The sequence below is a fragment of the Leopardus geoffroyi genome, chromosome B3, assembly GCF_018350155.1.
Source record: "Leopardus geoffroyi isolate Oge1 chromosome B3, O.geoffroyi_Oge1_pat1.0, whole genome shotgun sequence".
Lineage (NCBI taxonomy): Eukaryota > Metazoa > Chordata > Mammalia > Carnivora > Felidae > Leopardus > Leopardus geoffroyi.
The window spans coordinates 38,687,444-38,711,426 of NC_059337.1; the positions used below are offsets into that span (position 1 = coordinate 38,687,444).

At 55.2% G+C, this 23,983-nt stretch overlaps 1 protein-coding gene across 1 annotated transcript in view; it reads right to left on the reverse strand.

Moving 5' to 3' along the window:
- SMAD6 (SMAD family member 6) overlaps positions 1-23,530 on the reverse strand; it is a 77,532-nt gene extending 54,002 nt beyond the window's left edge. Inside the window, exons 1-3 of the mRNA XM_045449342.1 lie at positions 20,916-23,530; positions 13,262-13,318; positions 9,510-9,587 (exon numbers count right to left, since the gene is read on the reverse strand). Coding sequence (XP_045305298.1) covers positions 9,510-9,587; positions 13,262-13,318; positions 20,916-21,729 — 949 coding nt within the window. The 5' untranslated portion in view covers positions 21,730-23,530. The remainder of the gene's footprint in view (positions 1-9,509; positions 9,588-13,261; positions 13,319-20,915) is intronic.
- Positions 23,531-23,983: the final 453 nt, after the last annotated feature.

Consider the following 23,983-nt stretch of genomic DNA (forward strand, 5'->3'; position numbering starts at 1 on the left):
GGGGGGCGGGGGGGCCTTCTGTGAATCACAGACACCATGCCAGTATCTACCGCACTCTGGGCCCTGAGCTGGGCACTAGGTGGGGAAGACCCAGGCCCTGCCCCCCAAACCCCATTCCCAGCATCTGCCCCCTGAGAGCAACCTGGAGTCCTTGTTTTGTAAAGTGTCCTCTCTTCTCCTGCAGCTGTGGCGGCAGGTGGGAGTGACCCATGACCCGTTCCCCCCATCCCTCAGCCCAGCAGGGCAGGACCCGAGGCCCAGAGAGAATGTGTGGTTTGCAGAAGACCACACAGCTGCCGAGTGCAAGGCTGGGAGCCCACAGGGCACCTGGGGAGCATATCCCCTCAGTGTCGGATATAAGGCAGAGGATGAGAGGACCCAGGGAGGGGAGCAGAGACAGGCAGAGGGGTGGGGAGAGACATAGCCTGGGACTTCCCGGGGCACACACATCCTGATGGGCAGATGCAGCCAGCCTGTCTCCAGAGGTGCCTCTGGTGCCATATTTCAGCCCATTCAGCCCGAGAGGAGGGGGCCAGAGCCAGAAGGTGCACTCTGCCCCTCGCTGCCCACACCCCCCATTCTAGGCTGGGTGCCGGAGCCTGCCTCCCCACCTTCTCCCCCACCTGGCACAGAAGGCCTAACAGCCCAGTTTCTCCCAGCTCTGTCCCGTGCTGGCACAACCCTGGACAACTCGGAGTGATTAAAATGGTTTCCAGGCTCCTATCTCTGAGCTCCTACCTCTCTTTTTAAAGATCAATTAAAGTCCTGGCAATGATTCACCTTGCAGTCTGGGGCAGTGGCTTTGATGTCTGCTCCAGACATGAGACCTCTGTTTTTCCCAACCCAGAAGCTTCTACCACAGGATAAGGGTAGTGTCCCTCCCTCAGGCCAGGGCACCCCTGCTGTGCAGGGGTGACACCCCCCAAGGCCTTCCCCTCTCTGGCCGAGGGGTGCCCGGCCCTGCCAGGGGTGGCGAGGGGAAAGGGCCCATAAACACCAGGAATTCTTTCCACAAAGGGCAACTGGAAAAGTGATGTATCTCTGCTTCCCTTGGCGGCCAAGGGGCACAGAGGGAGAATGTTTAATATAAAAACATCTGACAAAGTACCTTCAGGATATATTTTCTGCATCAAAGAAGGAGCTCTTGGCAACAGCCGCTCTACCCTGACAAGGAAACTTTCGAGTGCGGCTCCCGATTGTTACAGACGCCCAGGGAAAGCATGCCAGCGAGGACAGGAGGAGGGCGAGCCACCGAGCCCGGCAGACAGATGGTTGTGATTAGGCTGGAAGCAACCAACTGCATTTTCTGGAATTTCAGGTCTCCTCGGAAAACCTGCTGGTTCTCCCGGAGATGTCGGCCGCCTGAGGTGTAGTGAGGGGTAGGCAGTGGCTGCCTCTGTCTCGAGCCAAAGCACCCTGGGCAGGAACAGGACGCCGCCTGGGCCCAGCAACCCCCTCTCGGAAACCTGCCCACCTGCCATCCCAGTGGTCGTTCATTTACTCATCCAGCAACCATCTGATGAGCAGAGCTCCTCTCTGGGGCCTGGTGACAGTTGTTCCTGTCAAATCTGGGGGGTACCCAGGGCCACAGAAGCGCCAGAGGAACAACCATGTCAGTCCTGTATCTTTCAGGGGGCAGGAAGGGCCCTGTGCCAGAGACTGGGGAACCCGACAGGGGCCAGACTGCCTGGGTTCTGATCCCAGTTCTAGTTTTCTAGCTGGGTGACCTTGGGTAGGTTTCTTAACCTCTCTGAGCCTCAGTTATTTCTGGCTAATAAAAGTAGCTACCTCACAGAGCTGTCGGGAGGATTCCATGAGTGAATACAAGGTGCCTGGCACAGACCTCGGGATTACCTGTGATTCTTGAATATGTGCTACGATCTTATGTGTTCTCTCTCACTCTGGGTCTCTTGGTCCTGGGCAAGAAAAAATCGTCCATTCATCCCTTCATCCATCCCACAGCGACCTCCAGCTATGGGCTAGTCCCTGTGCTGGATGCCAGACAAGGTCCAGAGCCCCTTCGGGACCAAGTATATTCCAGAGTTCCTCTGGCCTCAGTGACCACAAGCCTTCTGCTCTAATCCGTTCCTCCAGATTCAGGACAATCTCGATGGATTCATCTTTCCCTATTCCCCCATCTCACACATATTAACCTTCTGGCCACAAACAAACTCAGAACACATGGTGCTATTACACACCTCCCTGCTCCTGCACAAGCTGTCCCTCGTTTCCAACATGCTGTCTATACCCTGTTGTCTTCTTGGTGAACTCCTAGTCATCCTACAAAACCCAACCCAGAATCACTTTCTCCTTGAAGCTTTCCCTGATACCCCATTCCCACCCCAACAGAGTCCCCAGCTCTTGTCTCTGTGCTGGTGCTAAGCCTTGCCCATATTTCCCCAGCACTTAGCACAAGCAATCATTCACCATTCTTTGCTTGCGGTCCATCTCTCCTTCTAGACCATTAGCTCCTAAAGGGGAAGGGCCAGGCTTTCTTCACTTTATATCACCTGCCACTGGCATGCAGTAGGTTCCTAATAAATGTTCAAGACACTGACGTCATCCCAAAGCCTACCATCAGGAAACACACCGGCCCTGGGGTCCTTTGTCAGGGACCCCAATGAGTACAAAAGCTGTGTGATTTCCGGTGACTCAGTTGCCCTCTCTGGGCCTTGGATTCTTCATCAGTCAAGTGTACCCCCACTCCAAGCTTTAGTGCTCCAGGGGGTGAGGGATACAGGACACCGATCCCCTCCCTCCGCATGGCCTTGTCCCAGGCATAGTTCTGCTTTGGGACAATGATGAGAAGCTAAGATCCTACCAGGCCAGAAGCCCCAGCTCCCTGCACAACCCCTTGAGGGCCAGGATCTGGTACCCTCTGCCTGTAACACACCATTACCGAGGAGCCCCTGAGATCAGTGGCCTAATGGCCCAATATACAGCTGAACAAACTGAGACTGGAGAGGTAAGGTGCTTGCCTGAAGTCATGCCACAGGGTAAAGGCCAAAACCAAGCCCGGAAGCCACTCCAGTGTGCTGCCCTCCATCCTACAGTGCTTCCTGCCAAGCCAGGATGACCAGACCCCTCCACAAACACCTGGTCCTCCCAGGATGCTGTCTACACCCTGGTGTCTTCTTGGTGAACAGAACACCTCTGTCACTGCTGCCTTTCACCCCTCACTATCTCCATTCCAGCCTCAGACAACCAGTCTAGGAAGAATGGGTCCTTGTGTGACATCCCAGGAGTTTTTAAGGAGACAAAAAGGCTTTTCCCCTGCTCTGGTTGGTCAAAACTGAAAAAAACAGTCAAACATGCTTGATGCAAGTTCCAAATGCTGCCAATGTTGGAACCAGAGGCAACTGGTCCTTCTCCTCAACTGCTGTCCTGAGAGAAGTCAAGGAGTCTGGGGCTGTCTTGAATTGGAGATGACAAGCTGGTCCTGGCCCAGGAACCCAGCAGCCATCCAGGTCCACCACCACCAGGCCAGAGCCTGACCCAGGGGGATGGACAGAGCAAGGGTGGACCACCCCCAAAAGCCAGCTCTTAACTCGTGGGCACCAATCTGTGTTCAAGTCTAAATGTGTCAAGGCACCGTCTGCCTTGAACTCCAGGTAAGACTTCCTTCCTGCTCTCCAAAGCCAAGTGAAAGCCCTTTTGCAGCTAAAACTTTACCCCGCTCCCTCCAGCGCTTCCTCCTAAACCACTCGGCACACAGCACCTAGACCTACAGGCAACGAACACTGTCATGTGCCTGCAATGTTTTCCGGGCTCTGCCTGTCACCCGGATGCGATCAGTTTATACAAACTGGCTGGGCCGGACACTTACCTGTGCACTCTGTGTATTACAGTAAAAAGTTTTTAACAGGACTTGGCTTCCCCCTGCCTCATCTCCTGCCAACACCAGGTGCTTTGCTTGCTAGCCCCTCTAAATCCCTTTGCTTTTTCAGCATCACGCTGTTTTCTCACCTCCAGACCTTGGCACCTGCTATGTCTTCTACCTGGAACGCATCTACCCACCCCCCAAACTTGTCTCTTTTGTAGGCTCCTATTCATCCCATAAAACCCAACTTGGACATCACCTCTTCCAGGAAGTCTTCCTGGGCTGCCTTCTCACCACACCAAGCGTCCATCCCTAATCTCTTCTTCCTCTGGACGGCCTGTTACACCCCTCCTTATTATTACTGCATCTTCCCCTGACTGTGAGTACCATGAGGATAGAGATAATGTAATTTTTATCTTCTGAGCTCCCAGCCTTAACCACAGTGCCTGCCACGCTGTAATGGCCACACCTACCATATGCTGTGTGCCAAGCCTTGGCTGATTCACAGGCATCATCTCATAGTGGCTAAGGGGCTGTCCCAAAGCCCCACAACTAGGAAAGGGCACAGCTGGGACTGGAACCCAGGGTCCAACGGTGCACAGCCCGTGCTCTTCAGCCACTTTGCTAGAGAAGCTCACCACACATGGAGTGAACTGAACTGAGGACCCTGGAGAACAAGGAGCTCTAGGGTCTGTGGTGGATGGGGGTGTCTGAGGAGAGCATCTTGGAACGTAGAATCAGGAAGCAGCAGGAAACAATACCGCACCAACATGCTCCTCTCCCAGCTTCCGGAGCCACCGATGATGAACATCAGACAGCGCCAACCCCAGAGGGTACCTCTTCAGAGACCACTGAGAGGAAAGGAGGCAGGTGTTTGGGCAGCATGGACCCCCCTAGGTTGTAACCTGGCTCTACTTGCTTATGCTCGCTGTGTGGCCCTCAGCCACTCTCCTAACCTCTCTGAGCCTCTGTTCCCAAACTCTGTCAATCTACAGAATGCAAGAATCCTAGAGAATGAATTGTGCCCTCGAGAAGCTTACGGTCTGGTTGATGGAGGAAAGATACATGCAGCTGAGCTCCCACCCCCCCCCCCCCAACACGTGGTCCTGTGTAGCTCCCTTCCTTCCCTGGGCTTTTCCCTGTTTAAAGTGAGGGGCTCGCCCTCACCGACACAGCTCTAAAGAAACAGCATGCTCTGAGGACTGACCACACACACATCCAAAGTCAGGAAATGGGACAGCCCTGTGACTGGCAGCTTATAGCACACCTTGTATACCATAGGTACTTACTAAAGGCACTTGAATAGCTATCTGATAGGCACTAGAATAGGCTACCAGAGGGGAGTCACTGGTTCCTGAAGCTGGCCCAGGGCTGCACCCCCCCAGCCCCACAGCATTGGAATGGGGCAGGCCTGGCTTCTAAAGCAACACATCGCTTCAGGCCGTCATTAAAGGTTTGGCCCAAAGCTCACTCTGCACCCAGCACGGAGCCTGATCTGGCTGCTCTTTCCCACCCAGGGCATAATGCTCCTTGTGTTATGCTCTTTCTGTTCTTCTAGCCTAGGGCAGCCAAGAGCTAAGAGAATCCTGCCCTCCTCACTCATCCCTCCTCAGAATGACCATGCCTAGGTGGCCCTTCATCCTACAATTCTTTGAATTATAGCATATTCTACTTTCAAGTTGCCAAGAAGGGTTGCCCACCAGCCACTCACACTTTAGTGTGAATTTAACTAGCTAATCTTGTTTTCCTCCCTAAACTAAACTGAAATCAAGGGAATGGGAGAAAGGTAGAGGTGTCATGGAGGGGAAAAGGATGGCCTGAGGGAGCTTTAGATAGTCAGGGGACAGTGTCCCAGGCTCTGAGTTAGGGAAGGAATCCAGAGCATCAAGCTTTTGAAGGCACCCCAAAAGGAATTCCTAGGTTGTCAAGACTCTGGGTGTCAGGGTCTTTAGATCTAGTGGAAGCTGTGCATTCTGCCCCTCACTGAGTAATCTTGGTGGAGTCACTGTCCCTCCTGAGCTTCAGGTTTCTCATCTGTGTAGCAGGGATCATGCATCTAAACGTGGAGCTGATAAACAGATCAGATGAGGGTGTCCTGTCAACCACTCAGCAGAGAGCTGACACAAGACAGCCTCCTGTCCTGCTGCCCGCGCCCCCGCCCGGCCACCCACATGCCCTTGCCTGCCCCGGCTATGACTGCGCCTCAAAATGCCCACCATCCCCCTAAAGTGGCCTCAACCACAGAACAGGAAAGTGAAGCTGAGACCTTGGAGCTGGATCAAAATAGAATGCTCCAAGCTAGGCGCTGGGATTGACACTGAACAAGGCCGACAAGCAGGGCTGCAGACCCTGCTCAAGAAAGGGGCCAGGCTCTCAGGAACAGCTGCCCCTCAGGACTCCGGGAGGCAGAGGGGGCTGAGGCGGCTGGCCGGTGTGGCCTCTGGGTGGTCTGCAGGGTTTGCCCAGTGGTGACAAGGATAAGCACAAAGCCCTACACCTCTTGCCAGCCCCGCACCCCCATCCTCAGTCCTTAAACAGGGATGGACCGTCCCAAGGCTTTACCCTGTCCCCAGCCCCCACCAGGGTGTGTCTCAGGGAAGGGGATGGGAACGCTAGCTGCGGAATGCCAGGCAGGACCCTCGGGGCTGGAGGGCTGGGCAGTCCCAGTCCAAGCCTGCCACTCACAATTCAGGAATTTGGGCAGCCTGCCCAGCAATGAGCCTCAGTTTCCTCACCCATAAAGCAGGGGGAATCACATCTGTCTCACTGGCTCGTGGTAAGGAGTCAACGAGATGGAGAATGACCAGCTCTTCGCAAAGTGCTCAGTAGTGAGTGTCAAGAGCTGTCAACTGTTGACAACGACAGCGGCGGCATGATTATCTGTCCTTGACCAACAAACACCCTGGCCTGGCCCAACACATTCTGCCCATCATCTTTCTGACCTCACTTCCCACCCTGCCAGGCACAACCCTGCATTACATCCTAGCCAGATGGACGACTCCTACCTTCATCCACTGAGACCTGTCACCCCTCTGGGCCTTCTCCTCACCCTGCGGGGCCTCCCTCCCAGAGCCTGTCCTCCAGTGTGACAGCTACTCCAGCCCCAAGCCTGTGAGCTCCCAGGAGGCAGGGGCAGTGCCAACGTACTGCCCGTTGGTCCTCAGATTCCCAGAGCACGAGTAAGCTGGAAAAGCTGAAGAGGGAGCCCGCGGTGTGGGAGGAGACGCATTAAGTCCCTGGAAGGGGCCTGGGTGACCACGTGCGGAAGGTTCCACTTGCCTGCTGAGACAACCCAGATCTCAGACCAAAGCCCGCCAGATCCCATTTGATCCCCTCAGTGCCAATCCCAAACTTCCTCCCCAGCTCCCCTAGCCCTTCAGAATTCCAAGTCACTGGATGCCTCCCCCCCGCCCCCCGATTTTCTCATGAGAACCAAGTAGTCCTCGTCCACAGTTAAGAACAGCAGGGGCCTCCTCACTGGCCATTACCACACACCGCTCTGGGATGACTGGGCAGTAATCCCAAACACAGGGCCCCTGGGCCCTAGAGGCAGCCAAACCTATCGACCCCAGGGTTCCCAGAGATGTCCCTCCAGAGGGCGCTCTCTCCTGGTTTCCCTAAGTGCTCTGGGGTCTGCTCCCTCCTGCCTGAGCCACACACCAGATCAGCTCCGGGATGACAGAGATCAAAACAGATTGGGGTGCCTGGGTGGCTCAGTCGGTTAAGCGTCCGACTTCAGCTCAGGTCATGATCTCACGGCTCATGGGTTTAAGTCCCACATCGGGCTCTGTGCCGACAGCTCAGAGCCTGGAGCCTGCTTCGGATTCTATGTCTCCCTCTCTCTCTGCCCCTCCCCCACTCATTCATTTTTTTCTCTCTATCTCAAAACTAAATAAACATTAAAAAAATTTTTTAAAAAAAAAAGAGAGACTATATCTGCAAACGTACTGCAGAACTCTACAGCACCCCCGCAAATGAGAATTTCCACCATTAACTGGGGGGATGGGGGTTGGGGGGATGTCGAAAAATTACCCATCCATCCAACCTACCCCAATGCAATCACCTAAATTAAACACATCCTGAGGGCTGGCAAAGGCACAGAATCATGCATTCAGAAATACCGTTAAGCCTCTTGCTTCAAAATTATACGTGGCTTCCTTCTACATAGGCAAAGGAGAAAAAAGAATGCAGTGAAATATTAACTTTCTTACATTCGTCCGGTAAGGTCTTTCAGGGAAAAACACTGCAACCAAGTAGGGGCCAAAAGGCACAGAGGAAACCCCCGATTAGAGGGGGCCACCAGAGACCAGAAGGCAGGGAGGACCCCGAAGCCCTGGACCTCAGTACCAGCTGAGCCCCACTATGTGACCCCGGGGCAAGTCACTTCTTGCTCCAGCTTCTAGTTTTCCTATCTTTGAAACAGACATACTCTTGCGACCTCCATGGTTGTGATGGAATACGGAATGAAGAGGGGCTCAGACATGGGAAATGGCCAGGCAGCCATGCACAGCCAGCATCGTGTCACCCTTAGAGTCATGGGGAGGGGGTGGCAAGAATGACAGACAGATCTTCATGTGAAGGAATGGAGGCATTGGGGATACAGTCAGCCCTTGCAGGAAAGGGGGGACAGAGCAGTGGTTATAAGCACAGTGGCGAGTGGTTCTGCTACTATGTGACCCTGAGCGAGTCCTTTACTGCTGTTCTGAGCTGATGCATGAAAAAGGGGCCCGTGCAGAGGAAACATTAAACAGCTATGGTCGCGGCTATTGCTATCATGACATGGGCGTGGGGCAGGGGAAGGGCAGCTGCGATGCAGACAGACAGAGGCCTTCACGTGGAGACCCAGCCATGCCCACTTAGGAGGTAGCTCCAGCCTGAGTGGCTGTCACACCACACAGCACAGATCCAGGCCACAAGCCCCAGCTGTCTTCACGGCACACCCATCCATCATGTTCCCAAAGGGTCCCACAGACCTCAGCACCAGAGTCCCTCCTGGCCCTCGATGCCCCCCGGGCACCACCAACCTCTGATCTCCTAAGGAAGGGTTGGTTTAGGTAGGCCCAGGAATGTGAGGCTCCCTGTGGCCAACTCTTAATTGCAGGGGATTGGGAGACTCCAAACTGGGGTTCTCTCTGCTTCCTAGCCCAGCATCCACTGCTCAGGGAGAGACATGGAAGCTACCAACCTTTGGCAAACTCCTCGTTTGCCAGACCCTCTGTCCAAGCTCATTCTACCCACTCGACTTCCACTCTTCTGACCCTCCACGTCTGTCCTTCCCCAGAGGTGTGGACAGGAGGAGAAACCCACAAAGATAAATATATACAAACACATCCACTCTGGGGCCTCTTGGCAGCTGGGAAAAGAGGTTCCCCTGCTAAAATGAGGGATAGAGGGTCATGCTGGGCTTTCCCTGTTTCCATGAGACAAGGAGGAGTCCACTGGTGAACACGTGGACCAACAGGCACTTTCAAAGTGACCATCTTTAGATCTCATTCGTACAGATTGTCGTTAACCCCAAGGACGCCAAGGATGAAGACAGGGACAGTCTTCCTATCCAAGAGGTGGGAGGAAAGGGGAAAAGAAAAGGAGGAAGGAAATCAAAAAGGCCTCCATCAAGCCCCCACCCCCAACCTGTCCCCCTTCTGTGAAGTTCAACACAACAGCGACGTGCAAGGACAGAAATGCCAACCTGAGAATTCACCCGGGGCGGTGATGAGGGAGTTGGTGGCCTCCGTTTCAGTGTAAGACAATGTGGAATCAGATAGATCTACGGAAGAAACAAAAAGACAACTCAGTTGGCTGCGGGGCGCTCCTCTCTTTTCTTCTCACGCATCTGTGTGTGTACGTGTGCATGTGCACACGCAAGTGCTTGCAAAGGGCGACGTGTCTCTCTCAGCTTCCTGATGCCACTCTGTAACTTCGTCCCGCGATCACGCGAGACCAGACCAGACGGCCCTGGAACTTCCCTGGAAAATGCTGACTGCTGCAGCCCTCACACCTGAAAAAGTTTCAACTGCCCTGACCACAGAAATAACCCAAGTTCAGGGGACTGAGCAAGTAGCAACTTGGAGCCTCTGTGGGTAAGGTTAAATTAAGCCCCTAAACAATTCATAGTTGCTGTGCTTAATTACAACCATTAAAATTCTTAAAGTTGTTCCTTCTTGCTTCCTTCCTTCCTTGCTTCCTTCCTTCCTCCCGCTGGAGCTCGGGAAGCTCTGTTTTAACAAGTTACCAGCCATCCTCACTCTGTCCCGCTTACACCCCTCTAATTAAGGGCTCAAGCATTTGCTCCCAGATTAACTTTTTTTCTCGCTCTTCCCTCCTCCACTCTTTAACATCCAAACCTGCTCACGGAGCAACTTTCAATGCCTGGACTGGTTTTTTTAAGGCATTCTTTTTTTTTTTTTTTAAAGTAGTTTTAAGTACTTCGTATGGCATGCATTATTTGTTTTTCCCTGTCTGCAGTGCGGTGAGACGAGGAAAAGAAAATCTTTGGCACGTTTTCTCTTGGACACTAAGCTACCACCTTGACAAGCCGATGCCTTTTGGGGGCAGGCAGACTGGCAAATTTTTTCCTCTGCGACCAGCTATGGGGCGTTGTCCATGTGAAGGCGTCAAAAGGTACGTTCTGTGAGGTTGACAGCTCATCACCTTCTTACCCAGCTCAACCCGGGTCTGGCTCAGTGGGTCCCACCTGACCAACCTGGGGATTCCTGGGACCAAAACCGTTAGCCAAGGCCCTGGCTAGCTAGAATTCCATTCGATCCTGTAGGATTTTTTTTTTCCCCTTTTACCACATGGTTTGGGGAGCGGGAAGATGAAACATTAACCAATTCTAGGGAGTGGGGGGGTGGTTTGGGGTTTTTTTGTTGTTGTTTCCCAATTGCCAGATGCTGACTGGGTGTTCTGGGTTTTATTTTGCTTTTTGGTCTCATGTGATCACAGAGGCTTAGAAGTGAACTGACTTTTTGTTTATGAAAAAGCAACAATGCAAGGAAAAGAAAATAATACAAAAAATAGCCCGGACTATTTATCAGGACACGAAAAAGTTATCTGCTGCTAAAATGTGTTAGGAGGAAACTACGGACACATGGAAAATCTCTTGGAAACAAAAATAATAACCCCAATGCCCAAGTGGGAACTTCTTAAAAGCGTTTTGCTTTTCGGATCTAATGTTCCCAAAGTGCAACATCGCAGGCTGGACCCTATTCCTTGCGGGAGCTGCTATAGAGCCAACGTGGGCAGCTCTGTGAGGGTCCCAGGCATGGGAACGGTTCCCACCTTTCACAGCTAGTAAGTCCCTATCCTGCATCCTTCCAAACCCTCCCATTTATTGCTTCGAGCGAGGCCCTGACATCTGATACCCTGCAGTGGCTGATGGAGAAAAAGAACACTCCCAACTTTGATCACTGCTTGACCCCCAGAGAGGGACCCTGCTTTGAAGCTGGAGCCCCAGGTTTGAGTCCAACCTCCACCATCAGTCATAAAAATCAGGGCTCACCAACTTTGTCTGCAAAAGGCCCCAGAGCAAATAGCATTTTCAAGCCTTGTGAGCCACACGATCTCTGTTACAGCTACTCAACTGTGTCACTACAGCATAGAAGCAGCTACAGACAACATGGAAACAGGCAAACACGGTGATATTCCAGCGGGATTTTTCTTCACGGATGCTAAACTTTGAATTTCATGTAATTTTCACATGTCGGGAAATATTACTCTTTTGATTTTTTTTTTTTAACCATCGAAAAAAGTGCAAAACATCCTTAGCTCACGAAACATACAAAAAACAGATGGCAGGCCATAGTCTACAGATTCCTGAGCTATGTGACTACTAGCAAGTGTCATTTCCTCTTTTCTGGGCCTCAGTTGTCCCGTTTGTAAAATAACCGGGACACCTGTTGATTTCCAAATGGTCATTCTGCAGGGCCAGGCGGTGTCCTGATTTTTGCTGCTTTATCACAGGCTGACCTGCAATTCCTCGGGGCAATGATCCTCGACATTCGAACTGAGGGGCTACATTTACTAAGAACCTTTGAGGGTTTTCCCCCCCTCTAATGGATCTACAGATCTTCTAAGCGACCAGAGCAATTATGTTGACTTGGGAAATGCTGAGACAGGCCTGTGAGGGAGGGATGGGGAACCGCCGAGCTGAATGGGGTTTCTGCCTCAGCCTTGCTGCTCATTAGCTGCAGGGCCCGCTCCAGCCCTCAGCCAGATTCCTCATCTATGAAGTGACAGGGTCCCACCAGATGACCTCTTCAGTTCCCCCAGAAAACTAAATAAAGCTCCTCCATGCACGGGATGACCATCCGTGGGGAAAAACAATGAGGAAGTTGCCATCATTAAACCACTGACTCACACACCGTCATGGGACAGGCTCTGTCCTCCTAGGCTGAAGAGGTCAAACTCCTGAAGGGACCCGGTGGGCATTTCTGACTGCACAAGGCGGGGGGTGGGGGGGGGGGGGGGGGGGAGGGGGGGGGTGGGGGTGGCCTGGAAAGAAAACTGGCCTGGATGCCTGAGCGTCTGCGACACTTAGAAGTGACCTCCCAGATGATGCTGACACAGGCTACTGGGAAGAGGCCTTTACCAAAAACAAAACAAAACCCACTTCTTGTGGTCACTTGGTGGAATGTGTGAGCATCACTGCTGTGCTATCGGACTTTGGAAGCTTGACTCCCACGGGAACTGCCTGGGTCGCAAAGTTTCTCTCTTGGTACTAGTAGAGCCAAACGAACTCACCCCATCCCTGGTATCCTCCTCTGGGGGACCCAGCAGGGCCAGAAAACAAGCCACCGCTACTTGTAAAACCACATGCAGCTACTCCAGAATACGAGCTGCTCATCGAGCCCCAAGCGTTTCCAGAGAACACTTCTGACTCTGAGTGGGACCTGCCTACAATGACATTACCACCTCCACGGAGCACACCCCGGGGTCGGACCACACCAGGGGCTTTCTGCACCAATACACGGATTTTCTGCACAGTCTGACGGTTGTTTCTGCCCAGGTGAACTTCCTGGCTTAAAATGGGGGGAAAAACACCACCCCTCTCAAAGGGGACTTCATATGCTCTACCTATCTGTCATAGTGCTAATTAACACAAGTCAAAGGAGAACAACCAAAGGCTGGGGGAGGGAGAGAGGAAAAGAGGGAAATACCAAACCCATCTCCAATGAGGTGCTTAAGTCAAAACCCATTCATCTCCCACAGGCCCATGTTTAAAGGTCACAGAGAGGTTAATGATGAGCCGAGGAATTTCAAGACGTAAATAGCCGGCTGCAGAGCCTGGGTCTGCTTTGGCCCGACCGGAGGTGTGTTTGTAAAACTTCGCCCCATCTCAAAGGCAACCAGGCCTGCTTTCCCCCCTCCCCTCCACACCCCTGAGCGCTGAGGCTGGGCCCTGGACTGAAAGGGAGCCGGTGGGAAGGAGGACACACTTACCCAGTGGCTTGTACTCGTCGTGAGGAGACAGCCGAGAATAGGGGGGCGGTGGTGATTCTGAAAGACAGGAGACAACATGTCACTGCTGGGGTGGGGGGGAGTTCACACCTGGGGGGGGTGGACCTGCTTTTGATCATCGGTTTCCTCAAATAATAAATCCAGCCCCCAGGAAACTCTCCTCTTTTCCCACCACCTCTGCTGCCCCACAGGTGAGGCCACAGGCGTGGCATACAGACCTGGCTGGACTCAATCCCTCCTCTGCCACCTTTGGCCGTGTGACCTCAGGCAAGTTGCTTCACCTCTCTGAGCTTATTTCCTCAGCTCTAAAATAAGGACAATAATCACAAAGACCTTCCAGGTGTGCCAAGAGGGCAAAAGAAGACTATGTCAAACAGTTCTTGGTATTCTGGAAAAATACATGCACAAACAGTAACTGTTACTGTAACAAGTCAGAGCTACGGTTCCCTGATAAAACACAGGAAGCTCTGTTAAATTTGAAGTTTGGACACACGTGGTGTAATTTTTAGCATAAGTATATCCCTTGCAAGATTTGGGACATACTTACACTAAAAAATTACGTGCCGTCTGTCAGAAACTCAAATTCAACTAGGCATTCTTTAGTTTTATTTGCTAAATTTGGCAACTCTAATCAGCACCGAGCATGAGAGACACAGAAGCTCCTTCCAGATCAGCTGCATTACAACCGACATTCTTGGGGGCAGGGTGGAAGGTAAGATTGGCTAGATCCCAGGAAGTCAACCCAGCTACCTAGATGAGAGACCTTAAGCCAGTCACTTCCAGCTAGCTCTCAGCCTCAGTCTCCCCCTTTGTAAAGAGAAGGGGTGGCCCACAAGTTCTCCGTGGCCTCCCATCTCAGACCCTCTGTGATTCCTTATCGTCTACGGTATTTTTCTTTGGGTTTCCTTTCATTTGCCCAAAATACTCCTCCTTGAAAACATATATTTTGTCTTCAGAAGAATTCCTCAGCCTCTTGCTTTAGGGGAAGTAACAATTTGCTAAACTAAGTAACAATTTGCATGAATGAAATGACCCTTCATTTTCCCTAAATGAAACTAAACACCATCAAATCGCAAACTAAAACAAACTCTCGGTGGTAGTAAAGTGGTAATAACTATTATTAGGCAGGTATCAGTAATGACACAAGGGGTAATAAGTGTTTTTCGCAATGATAATAAGGCACAATTAGCTGCAGGAGCATTTGTTTTTTGCTCTGTACACCCAATGCAGCTTGACTTCTTCCCCACCCCAGCATTTCCAGCCTGAAATTACTTCAACAAAGTGAGGGCTCTGAGGTCTAGAAACAGGGAATCTTTTGTGGACAGGAGTTTGAGAGAAGGAAAAGTGAATCACAGAATAGCCACTGGGGACAGAAGCAAACATGCGCTGAATGCCTACCCTGTTTCTTCCTCTATGCAGGGCATTTTCTATTTCGTTTATTGTGTTTCATTCTTCCGGGTCTTAGGTACAGAGCGGTTAATCATGCTCATGGGTACCTATTCTTATTTTGTCCTTTCTCCAAAGTAAATAAGATGGCCATTATTATTCCCATTTTACAGATGTGAAGACTGACTTGCCCAGTGTCCCCCAGCCAATCATGATGGAACTGGAATTTGGGCCCGGGCCCGACTTGGCTCTACATCCCAATGACACAGGCAGCAACAAGAGGCACCCCGTATCACACCGCCTCACCCCAGCGAGGTCCAGCACGTCACGGGCACAGAGAGGGCTCAGTAAACACCTAAAGTCATTATCCTCATGATGGTGACGAGGATAGTGGCAAAGTTCGGGCCGTGTAGACAAAGGTGTGGAGAAAGAGGACCTAGAAGGCCAAAGGGGTGACCCCAAGGAGATGCCAAGCCAGACTCGAGGAAGGGAACTATCTGCCTTCAGTAGGACCCACGTCACACCCACTGGCGCAGGCCTTGGAGGGGCTGGAGACCAGACTCAGCGAGGACCAGCCTTGCTTCAGGACACGAAGCAGTACGCAAGCAGGGCTAGAGCTTTACCAAGAAAGACAGTTGAGGCTGGCGCTCCCACTGTACAGTGACCACTGAGGCCTGGACAGTGGGAGAGGCTCCCTCAGTGCCACACACTGAACTGGTCGTAGAGCCAAAGTCAAGACCAGAAGCCAGGTCTCCTGATCCCCAGGCTCATGCCCTTCCCACCACCCCACTCAACTTATCAGAAGGCCTGCAATTCCTGGGTCAGGGCTCCTTTTACAAAAATCTGATCGGCTAAGGCTCAGGCCACACATGGTGGGGAGGTGGGGGGGTGCTCCGGACAGCTGCCCTCCCAGATCTGTCCCCCGAAAGTGAAAGCTGCCAGCAATGGGCCGTGGAGGCTGGAGTCAAGCCACTGTAATCAACCCCAGGATTTCACCCAGGGGCTGCTTACCTGGAGCCCAAAGCTGAAAATACAGGGGAGAAGGGCTACTGAAGTCCCCTCTTGAAGGAGCTGCCTGAGACAGCCACCACCCATGGCCACACGCAGGCTGGGTGTGTCCTGATGTGAATGAGGCACAAAGCGAATCTACAAACTTGGAACGTCCATCTCACCAGCGAGGGAAGCACTGCAAAGCTTTGGGGAGGGACCTGACCAGGCCCCCACGTGCTCCAGCAGAACAGTTCGCACAGAACTGTTTAACAACTTTAGAGGCTGGAAGCTGAACGCTACATTCCATCCTGGGCAAGTTCAAAAGTATGAAGGCCCACAGACTCCGCCACGAGACACAGGGATTTATAATGTCAGGCGGTCACCCAGGTCAACTGCTGCTTTCAACAGATGGGGCACCCGAGGTCCGGCCAGGTAGGCCACAGAGGAAGGCACAAGATGTTATTTTACTTCAGCTCAACAAAGGGCCAGGCCAGGTGGGAACCAACACCCGGTTACCTTTTTTGAACACCTGAGTTCTTCTGCTCACCTACCCTAAGATTCATTCTTTGAAAGTGTTGAATTCAGTGCTTTTTAGTATATTCAGAGTTGTGAGACCACCACCACAATACAATTACTGGACATTTTCATCACCCCAAAGAAGCCCTGTCCCGTTAGCAGTCGGTCCCTATGCCCTCAACCCGTGGGCAACCACAAATCTACTCTCAGTCCCCGTGGGTTTGCCTATTCTGGACATTTCACACAGGCTCACATAGTAGGAGGCTCTTTGTGGGGGGCTTCTTTCACCCAGCATAATGCTTTTAAGGCTCATCCGTTCAATAGCTGCATTCTTCTTTATGGCCGAATGATACTCCATTGGATGGATATACCACATTTGGTTACCCATTCATCAGCTGATAGACATTAGGGCTATTTCTGTTTTCTGACTTTTAGGAATAATGCTGCTATGAACAGTACTGGGTAACCTTTAACTGGCCCCTCTGCTTCACTCCCACACTTCCAGGCCCCACGGATCTGGGAGAGTGGAGCCCTAGGTCATTAACTCAGGTGGACTACTCAGTACCCGAGACAAAAGGACAGAAAAGTGTGGGCTGCCTCCAGGCCCTCTCTCTGCTCCCCTCCGAGAAGCTACCTGATGAGTGAGTGCCAAAGTTGTGTTGATTTTTCGGTAATAAACTTAGATGCTCTAAACCTGAAGGGGAGAGCCCCCCCCCCCCCCAGAGCCCTGCAGGCTCCTCTGAAAGCAATGGACATGAGAGAGACAGACAGACAGACAGACAGACATCAGACACTCCAGCCCCCTCAGACATCCAGCCTCAGGCATCAACTTCAGGAATCTCCTCCAACTTCCTTCAGAAGTAAGAGCAGTCAGCCAGGGGCCAAGTGTACCAGAAGGTTAGTGCTCAGCTCAGCTCGGCCCAAACGTGCCTCTGGTTAGCCCCCTAGTGGGTGGAGGGGGGTGATACTTAGCCTTTCGGGATCTGGACCCTAATTCTAAAGCCAGAAGAGCTCCCAGCCTCTCCCAGTGCCTGGTAAGGTTTCAGTTTGGGATAATGCCTTCCACCCCCACCCCCCACCCCCTTTGAGCCCATCATCTCCCTTAGGAAAGGATCCACTTGCCTCCCTGGGCCTCCCGGTTGCCACCTTCCGCAGGGGGTGGCTGTGGGTGGGGAGGGGGCCTCCCAAGTGCCCTCCCCTCCACCCCCAGAACCTGAAGGCTCAACCTCAAGCCCCGGACGGGAGCCTCAGAAAAGGAGCTCCTGGCGCTTTAAGGCCGGCTGAGCCTAATTGCCCAGATTCCCCCGGCAGCCAGATAAACAGCGCGGCCGGCTGGCGCCAGCAAGAGGCAAACTGCACATTATCACCCCTTCCTCACCTCCAAGGAGGAGCTCCGAGGAGCAGGGCGGGCGGGCCGAGGGGCCGCCAGAGGGGCGGGGCAGGGGCTTGGAAGCCCAACTTGAAATTGATCTCATTTCAAAGGGATAATGCCAGGCCAAATAAAAGGAAAACTTTTTAGCCCATTCTAATTCCTATAGTCCTGGCCTGGGAACCCTGTGTTTTCCTAGGCGGCCTCCTCCAGTCGTTTAGAAGTTCTCTCTCGCTCTGTCTCTTTCCCTGGCGCAATTTGGATAATAGTAATTTACTGAATATAATTACAGAAAAAAAAAAAAAAAGTAGTGAAGCAAAGAGCAGGAGATTTATTCCAAAGTTAATGGATACTTTCAGGAGAAAGGAGCTGTATAAACACAGGTTAAACTGTGATTAAAGTATTTCTCCACATTTCCGTCCACATAGGCACCAAGCTCAGCGAACTGGCTTTTCCCGGGACAGAAAGACACACAAGAGGGAAGGAGAGCTGGGGTCTGACTCCCAAGGGGTCGAAGGTGCAGGGCAGGGCCGGACACAGAGGAAAGACCCCCACTTTCTGAGACAAGCATGGGGGAGAGGGCAGGGCAGAGGAGGCAGGCCTGTGTCACCTGGAATCCACCCATATCAGACCCTAGGGATTCTGTCCACCTCCTCACTTTACCCATGGGAAGGGGAACTGGCCCCAATGTCCCAAAGCAAGTTGATGGATGGGAGCAGGGTTTGCCCTGAGCAGCAGGGGTCAGCACTGCCCAGAAAGGGGCCTCCTGTCACTTGGGCTCCCTGTGGGGATCAGGTGGGCACTGGTGCCCCTCAGTTGGCCTGCTGGGTATTCCGGTATACTCTCCAGCTATGTGCCTGCTATCCATGAGTGTGTCTGTCTTGTCTGCCCCAGTGCCCCAGCCCTCTTCCCCCAGAGCCCTGGAAGGAGCAGTCTCCTTATCAGGATGCGCACGGCTGAGCTCCAGCTATGCACCCGCCCAGCTTCAGGAGCCAGGCTGGCGGCCAGGCAGCAGGGGTGGGGTGGGCAGCAAAGGGCTCCCCAGTTCTCGGTCCCAGCGGCCCAAGCCACCAGGCAGGGGATGAGGCAACAGGGTCAACCTGGCGCCTACTGAACACTCTTCCCAGACCATGGGTCCCCCCAACTGCCCCCAGGGTGGCTTGAATGGGGGAAGGAGGGGGAGGGCTGGCAAACAGGCAGGAGACACAGCCCCTGCACCAGTGCCTCCTTTTGGGAGGAGAAAGGGAGAAAGGGAGTCAAGTGCCAACAATGCTCAGTCTAGAATGAGATGTAGAGTGTTCTAGAGCCACCCCCATTCCACTCACAAGGAGACTGTGAGGCGAGGTTATTCACCCAAGGTCAAACTATCCTTACTAGAGAGCCTAGGACCAGGTCTGTGGTGAAGAACTTCCACTGCAGGGGAAAAACTGCCCCCCAACCTGTACCTGGCAGTCTGTGAGGCTCAAACCACCCCCTAAGGTGACTTCTAATCCAAGGTGTAGAAACAGGGTGGGGGGAGGGGGCCTGTCTGTTGCTCCAACATTTCCATGCCATCCCTTCCGGCTCACACACCTGAGCTTGCCTGGCACCTTGACTCTCAGCTGGCCCTCCCCTCCTGCTCCATGCCCACCTCCCCAACCCATCCTCCAAGGTGGTCTCTAAACAGAGCCATGGAGCTCCTGGAGGGGATCCTGTTACCTGCACACCCCACAGCGCTCTGATAGTTCAGACCCACTGACCTGGCCTTTCTTCCCCCATCTCTGCCCCATCTCCCTGCCCAGATTGTTTCTTAAGGGCATGGGTCGTACTCCTATTTCCGCTTTCCCCACTCTAGCACCCAGTACGGTGCCTGGCACAGAGCAAGTGCTCAACAAATAGTCACTGGCAAACTGACCTGGTAAGAGAGAAAATACCTGCCAGAGCCTGCTAAAAAGCACACAGTGAGCCCCACCAATTATCTCCCACTAAATAAAAATGATGAGGGACAGGGTAACCACAAATGGGGACCTGGGCCCCAGAGTTAGGGAGGAGACAGGGTGGCAGAGGGGAGGAAGCCACTTCCAGGAGAAGCTGTCTGGAAGAGGAACAAGGGACACAGCGAGCCTACCACAGGTCACAGGTCAGGGACTGCCCAAAGCCCTTGAATCAGGCCTGGAGTGACCATGTGGGGACCAGGGTGACCAGATGAATGCTGCCTCTCCCCACCTAACCCCCATCAGTGCTGTCTTCAGGAACCACCACTGAAGCACATTCCTTTCCCCTCCAGCCACTACACTGCACCGAACAAGACATCTGGGACAAATCCTGGGCCCACCCTCCCCTTCCACACTAGGTATCAGACCCTCTATGTGCCCCCAGGCTGGGTGCAGACTCTCCAGAGGGGACAGACTGGAGGAGCTCAGAGCCCTTCCAGGCCCAAGAGCCTTTATTCTTCCAGCAGGTCTCACCCCCACAGGCCCCCCAAAGCCACCTAAGATGCATATGCCCCTAAGATGCTACAGGCAGAAATGTGCAAGCCCTGCAGAGCAGAGGTCAGAACAGGGGAACTGCAAGCTTCTGGCCTGCCAGAAGCCTCCACCTGTCCTCACCTCTGTTCCAGAACCCAGGGCCTGCTCAGGTAAGCAGTGCTGGGGGTGGGTGTGTGTGGGAAATCCCAGGAAGAGAACAAAGAAGTGAGGCAGTTCTCAGAGGTAAATAAAATATCTGGCCTTCTCGCCTCCTCCTCCAGACACCTCCAGGACCCTCTAGAAAAACTGGACATAGAATTGACAATGATGACCATGACGGGGGCCCTGATATTTGACACCCAAGGGATGCTGGGAACAGTCAGGCAAGAAGGTGGTCTCCACTTTGAGAGAGGAGCTTTGCTCCAGAGTATACAAAGGGACAAGTGTGACAATTTATGAACACCGGTGACTCTGGCCGTGAATGATCTCTACACCCCATTTCACAACTTGTATCCACCTGGATATAGGAAAGTATCGCTTTAGGTATAAATAGACTGGGATAAACCGGGAGGGGGGCGAACGACTCTGTGTTGGGCTTCCGTCAGGCCTGCCCTTCTCTTTCACTGTCTATGAAGCTACAGCGTAAGTTAGGTCCCTGAGGCTGCACTGAGAAAACTCCAATGCACAGCCTTTTAAGTCTGCCGGAGCCGTAAGAAGAAGGTGCCATTTGACACGTGTGCCCCGATACCCACTTCCCGGCCGTCCCGCCAGGGTGAGGAGCTTCCACCGCGGGCTCCCACGCACCAGGGGCACCCGGGGTTGCAGCCCCAGCTCCCCCCGCCCGCGGCGTCGCGGACCGAAGGGCCGCGGAAGGGGGCGGGGAGGGGAACCCCCCCCCCCAACGCTCCCGGCCGGCGCGCGCGCTCACCTGGCCCGCAGAGCCGGCTGAAGTGGTAGGGGTTGCAGCACACGGTGGGGCCGTCGGCGGCGGCGGCGAAGCTGTGGCAGCCGCACAGGGGCTTCAGCTCCACGGCGTGCTGCAGGTCGGGCCAGCGGAAGAGGCGGCCGAGCAGCAGCTGCGGCGGCGCAGGCTGGCCGCCCAGGCGGAGGTCGGCGCGCGGCACCAGCACGCAGCCGCCCGGCACGCCGCCGCGGGACTCCACCGCCTCCAGCAGCGTGTCCAGCGAACGCTCCTTGAGCCGCTTCAGCAGCGAGTACGTGACCGTCTTGAGTTCCTGCTCGAGCAGCAGCAGCCGCGAGCGGGCTTCGCGACTCCGCCCGCCGCCCGCCGCCTCCAGGGCCGCCCCGGCCAGGGGGTCGCCGGCGTCCCGCGGCGCGCCCGCGGCGTCCCGCTCCGAGAAGAGACAGCAAGTCACAGTCTCGCAGTCACTTTCGGGCAGCCAGCCCGGGCCTCCCGGCTCCGCCACGTCCAGCGGGGAGCCCCCAGCGCCGGCCCCCAGCTCCGACATGGGCCTCGGGGGGCCCCCTGCGCGCCGGCGCCTCCCCGCGCCCTGGGCGCCTCGCTGTCCCACCGCGTCCCGGGGCCGCCGCGGGGCTACCGGGCGGACTTCGGAGCGGCCGCAGCCTCCGCCTTCTCGTGCCCGCGGGGCCGGCTCAGCTCGGCTGCCCAAGCTCCCATCCTCGTCGCCGCCGCCGCCGCCGCCGCCTCCTTCCTCCCGGTCGGGGACCACACGACTTCGCCAAAGTCGCCGCACCAGCCCCGAGCGTTTGGACCTGAACATACGATATCCTTTGGCGCCGGGGGTGGGGGGGAGGCAGTCTCCGGTTACCGGGGGTCCGTTCCGTCAGCGAGGCGCCGGCTGCGCGGGCCGCAGCCCCACATGAAGCTCCGCCGCCGGGCGCCGTGCAGGTCGCGCACAGCCTGTCGTCGAAGGGGCGCCGCAGGGCTGCAACATGAGGGAGCTCGCCGGGCCGGGACGGCGGGGAACACGCGCGCGCCGAGCCGCAGTCCGCGCCGGGCCAGCGGCTACATGGACCCCGGCGGCCGGGCTACTCAGCAACTCCAGCCCCGGCGCTGGAGGGGGACTGCAGGCTGCCCTCCGCCAGAAAGACCCCGCATGGGCGGGCGAGCCTTCAAAAGTTGCGCGACTGGTCCATGAGCACAAAGCGCTCCCGCTGAACCCCCCAGATGTGTCCGGGCAGCCCTGCCTTTAAAAAACCCAAACGCTTAACTACATGGGCTTTTCCTGCAGGATCCGAAAGGCCGGCTTGTTGATACCTTCAGCTTCCTTCTTACTCCCTGCAAAAGAAGGGGGGGGGGGGAGGAAAGAAAGAAAAAGAAAGCCCAAACAAAACCAAAATCCTGGAATTGCATGCACGAAAAGCCAACTCCGTCTCAGGTCCCAGGCGCTAGATGCACTTGGAGCAAGTTTCTCCTGAACGCGGGTGTCAACACATGAGTGGAAACTGTAAAAATCCCAAAGAGCTGTTGGGAATCCTTAATTAAAAATGCAATCCACCGAGGCAGAGGTCGCAGCCCGCCCCACGCTGCGCTCGGACGCCCGGGGCGCCGCGGCTGCAGAGGTCGTCCCCCTCCCCCCTCCACAAAAAGTGCCTCCCGGTGGCCCCGCGGTCCCTGCGAGGTCTGGCGAGGCAGCGCCCGGCGGCTCTTTCTCTCGGCTCGGCTCCCTCGCTCGCTCCCCCGCTCGGCTCTCTCTCTTTTTTGTTCTCCTCAAACGCACACTGAGGGCCCCCGGAGGAGCGCCGCGGAGTCATTGGCTGCCTCCCATCATATGCCAGTCTAGACACTTTGGCGGCTCCGCGGCGCTGATTGTTGCGCAAACAAGGTTTCAAGTTTCTTAACTCTTAAAGGAGAACACGTCCCATTGCAGGGCCCGAGGCTCCGAAGGGCCGGCTCCCGGGGCGGGCCGAGCTCGGGCTCCCGCCCCACGCTCGCCCCGGCACCCCCGCCCCGAGCCTGACAGCGCCCACGGCCCGCTTTCAAGCCCGCGTCGCGCCGCGGGCACGGATGCGAGCGAGCACACCCCCTCGCGCGCGCGCACACACACGCGAGTTACACAAACCACGGGCGAGCGGCGCGAAGGCTCGGTGGACACACTGAGACTTGGATGCAAACGGGGCGCTTTGCCTCTCCCTGGCTTGTGCACAAACTTACAAACACACATTGCACTTTAGAGTTGGGCCAAACCCCCATCCCAGGGAAGGCTAATAAAAATGGGTGTGCGTGTGTGCCTTCCTGGCCTGAGTCTCTTGGGAGCAGGGGGCGGCCGATTTGTTACGGTAGCGGGATCTTGATGGCACAAGGTCTCCACACCCCCTGCCGCAGTGAGGGGTCTCTCTGCGGGGCCAAATGAGGGACCTGGGACGCTTGGCGCAAGGGGGCTCCAGGCTTGCCCGAGGTAGCGAGTTGCAGAGGGTGGGGTAGGGGCGGGGAGTGTCTCCTCTCCGGCTCCTCACGGTCGCCACGGCTCTCCCTCGGAGCTAGGCGGGAGGCCAGCAGTCCCGGGCCCCCTCGGGGCCGGGTGCTTCCTCCTCCCCTTTCCCCAAGTGATTCTCTGCACTACCGAGAGGGATGTGGGTAGGGGTCTTGCTCTCCCCTGCGACGTTTCACCAAGGAAATGGGGATTGGTTGGGGGCAGGGTCCCGGCCCACTGGGTCCGGGACTGGCTAGGGGCCGCGGCGGCAGCAGCGGGCCGCCCGGCGCGGGAAGGGTTAAGGCCGCTCCTGCCCCTGGAGCCGGCGCGGCGGGGTACCTCCTCGGGCGCGCTCGCTCGTCCGAGGGTGGCAAAAGTTCAAGCTTGTAAAGTCGGGATTGGTCCCGCGCGGAGGGAAAAAAGGCCTGGTTCCCCCCTCCCCCCCCGGGCGCGGCGCCGATTGGCCGGGCCGTGGGGCGGGCACCGCCCTCTCCGCGGCGCGCGGCGGCCCCGCCCCCGGCGCGGCACCCCGCCCCTTTCCGGGCAGGAGCCTGGCCCCGCACTGAATGAAAGAAATTCCGCTACTCTCATTGGCCCGGGG